Raw genomic sequence first — 4,170 nt, 5'->3', positions numbered from 1 at the left:
TTTAGTACACGGTCGTCAAATACGTAACCAAGTTCAATCTTTCTTACAATGATATACCCATTGAAGAGTACGTGTCACACAACCATGAAAATGCAACGAACTCCCCCCACGCCATGAACAACATTATATTATGACTCGATCCATCTCAATCAACTGAGACAATGAAAACAATACGTGCATCTCCGCCAACTATACTTAATTTGTGACACCAATCTCTAACATCTTAGCTTCCATTTATATATATTTGAAAACTTAATTAATTAATTATTGAAAACAAAGAAATATAATTCCATGATGGCATCATTATTGTTGATAAATCAATCAAGATAGATTTTCCAAGGGAAGACTGTGAAGCACCACCGTCTCCACCGTAAGACCCGGTCCGAACCCGAATAGGACCCCCCAATCGAAGCCTTCTCCGGTGGTGGCCTTGCCTTCTTCAATTGACCTCTTTCTCATCTCATCCAAAATGAAAAGCACACATGCACTTGACATGTTTCCATACTCTCCCAACACGTGGCGAGTGGCTTTCAGCTTCTCTTCCTTCAGTTGTAGCTTAGCTTCAACCTGAAATATAAACCATACTTCTATTACGAATTTATTAATAATTAAGAATAGTATTACTTGTACAAATTAAGATAAAATTATCTTTTTATTTAGTAACATATTTAGAGGATAAAATGAAAACCCATAAACTATCTTTCATAATTTTTAGTTAATATGTAACAAATAATAATCTCATTTTCACTTTCTCTCATTCACAAAAAGAAGAGAGAACATATTTCATATTTGATTAATTGCTGTTGATTTTTTTTTCTTCTCATTTTTTCTACAAAATTATTAACCTGTATGACTCTCTTGATATTGTCATTCTTTGTTATGGATATTGTTACATGATTGTTTAATATATTCATGTAAAATTCAATGAAAATAAATTAAAAAGAATAAACTACTACTTAGTAGCCTAAAAATTTTAATTTTTTTGATAAAATAGTCTTCAAAAAGGGTAAAAAAAAATTGATCCTTTAAAGATCATTTCGGTTTGACAAAAATATATCAAATATATATTTGGACTCGGAGGGGGACTCTAAAAATAAATATAATAAGAGTATTGTAGTTATTTTTTATAAAAATATTAATTTAATTTTTTTTTAAAATTTAGTTTATAATTTTTTTGACCAAATCAATTTATCTGATTTAATTTTAATAAAAATAACAGTTTAATCAATTATATATATTAAATTTTAATCACTAAAAAATATTTAAAATAAAAAAATATTTTAGACTTTATCTATTACTCCCTTCTTTCATAATAACTTTTAAACATGAAAATTTAACTATATTCAATTTTATCTATGATTTGTCTTTTTTAGAAACTTTATTAAAAAAATAATTTAAAAGATCTATTCCACACTTAACATTTTTCTAAGAAAAAGAAAAACCACTCTAAATGGTAGCTTGTTCTTAGAAGAAAACAAAAAGTGCATTTAACTTAAGCAGTTGAATTCCCCATCTCCAAGTGCATGACCTTCTCTTTCGGTCTTTCCAGATAGGGTGGTGGTGGTTTTCTAGTATATGGAGTGTCACTGTCTTGACTCTTTGACCTTTAGCTTTTTTTTTTTTTTTAATATATATTTTATATGAGTAGTTAAGTTTATTAATGGCTCATTTTAATATTTATTTTAGATCCATTATTTGAAAACCTTTCTGTAACATTTACCTGGTCTAATATAGCAGGTCCACCTGGGTGCGCTATCCAGAAGATAGAGTTCCAATCACTGATCCCAATGGGAGTAAAAGCCTCCACCAAACTCTTCTCAATATTCTTTGATATGATCCCCGGAACATCCTTCAGCAGGTGAAACGTTAGTCCAACCTCTCTCAGATGACCATCGATGGCACCTTCGGAGTCCGGCAAGATCGTCTGACCCGCCGACACCATCTCGAACAACGGACGTTCCACTTTGGTGTCGGGATCGGCTCCCACGATCACTGCTGCCGCTCCATCCCCGAACAACGCCTGGCCCACCATGGAATCCAGGTGCGTGTCCGAGGGACCACGGAACGTGACGGCAGTGATCTCAGAGCAGACAACAAGGACGCGAGCGTTCTTGTTGTTCTCCGCAAGATCCTTCGCGAGTCGAAGGACCGTCCCTCCTGCGAAGCAGCCCTGCTGGTACATCATGAGGCGCTTGACGGAGGAGCGGAGGCCGAGAAGCTTGGTGAGCTGGTAGTCGGCACCGGGCATGTCGACGCCGGAGGTGGTGCAGAAGACGAGGTGGGTGATCTTGGATTTGGGTTGGCCCCAGTCCTTGATGGCTTTGGTGGCCGCTTCTTTTCCGAGCTTTGGAACTTCAACCACCACTATGTCCTGTCTTGCGTCCAACGATGGCGCCATGTACTCACACATGCTGGGATTCTTCTTTAGGAAATCCTCTGTTAGGTGCATGTACCTCTTCCTGATCATGGACTTCTCACCTGCAACAGTAGTAAAATCGTCATCACCTCATTAATGCTTCAAAAAGTATTAGGGTTTTCTAACCTATTGGTTCAAAGTATAGAACTAATTTATATATATATATATAACAATAGTTGGAAAATGATCCTCTCATCTCTCACCTTTAATTTTATGAGTGGGACCAAAAATAAATAAAAAAAAAAAGTAATAAATGATTAGATTGAACACTGGATACCATTCAGTTTTTTTGTGAAAACTCAGGTGAAGTCGACTTCTGAAAATTTAGTCCAATCACTTAAATCATCTAACGACTATCAGGTATCAACTTCACGTGAAGTCGACTTCATCTGAATTTCCACCCCGTTTTTTTCTAACGGTAGGATCCACTCCCGTGCCGTCATATATATTGAAACATTTATTAACAAAATTTAATTTTTTATTATTTTTTATTTATATTTTAATAAAATACATAATTATTTTAATAAAATTAGAACTAAGAGTAATCTCCACTGGTAAAAAAATTTGTAGGCTAGTTTTCAACTTATTTCTAATCGGAATTTCTTCCATCCTAGGACTCTCATACTCAGGCCCACAAGGAAATAGACCACCACTCGTTGTGTGGGTAAAAGGTATTATAATAGATGAAAATTCAAGTTCAGTCGACATTAGGTGAAATTGATAACTGTATCACGTCGACATTAGGTAAAATTGATAACTAAAAATCGTATCACGTGAAGTCGACTACACCTAAGTTTTCACCGTTATAATTATGTGGCATGCAAACTAAGATTTGTAGCATGCAGTTGAGTGTTCGTTATTATGAGAAGAGAAAAAGTGATGAGATGAAGAAGAAGGAAGGATTGGACGTACACATTCGCTTGAACTTCTCTTTAAGATCAGTCATGTGCTCGCTATTGGTGATTCGAAAATAGTAGTCAGGGTACGTGTCTTGGTACACACAGTTGGAAGGTGTGGCGGTGCCAATGGCCAACACCGTTGCTGGCCCATTCGCACGCGCAGCGTTGCGGATCTCTTCCACACTCACCATTTTTAATCTGTTGCTAAGGATATGATATATCAACCAAAGAAGACAAATTAAAATAACTGGCTAATTACACTCACAGGTTGTTATGCTATTATTATATATAGGTGAATTAAGACAAGGAGGGAATAAAAGAAGTGATCTGGTGAGGTATGATGGCGCACAAGAGTTTCGAAATGTGAACAAAGCGAATCTAGTAGTGTGTATTTTGATGATTCGATAAATAAATATCTTCCTTTTTTTTTTTTTGTAGTAAAGGGAAGTTGGGATTGGGAGTTGGAAGTCACTGAAATTGCGTGCTGGTTTTTATAAGCAAGGGTTGTTAGTAAACTAAGTAGATCATCATGTTGGTAGGTTGGATGAACGGGCAGATGAGTGTCCACGTCGAACGAAGTTAGGCTGGTTAACCGGTGGTAGATGTGAGGCCACATTATGCCCAAAAAGCCAAAGATTCTTGCATATTCTTCTTTTATAGTCGGTTTGTACTTTACACTATAAGTAGAGAAGAAACCACCAGCACTGTACCTAGTCAGGAATTTAAGATCTCTTGATGGTGTGGTAATTGTACTTTGTTTGGAGATGATTGGACAGTTTATTAATATTAACAAAAAAATGTTAAGAGCCTAATATTTTTTCATTAATATTAACTAATATGTTGGGTTAATGTTTT

The 4,170-nt window shown here is 35.6% G+C and overlaps 1 protein-coding gene across 1 annotated transcript; it reads right to left on the bottom strand.

Moving 5' to 3' along the window:
* LOC107604885 (chalcone synthase) lies at window positions 19-3,545 on the bottom strand (the record flags this gene model as incomplete). The annotated part of the gene is given in 3 exon segments (XM_016306596.2): window positions 19-567; window positions 1,721-2,478; window positions 3,329-3,545. Coding segments are annotated over 3 exon segments (1,182 nt in total). The 3' UTR covers window positions 19-321.

Source organism: Arachis ipaensis, chromosome B06, assembly GCF_000816755.2.
Source record: "Arachis ipaensis cultivar K30076 chromosome B06, Araip1.1, whole genome shotgun sequence".
NCBI classification, from domain to species: Eukaryota; Viridiplantae; Streptophyta; class Magnoliopsida; order Fabales; family Fabaceae; genus Arachis; species Arachis ipaensis.
Note: the sequence above shows the minus strand (reverse complement) of the source record. Positions and strands in the feature narration are given on the sequence as shown.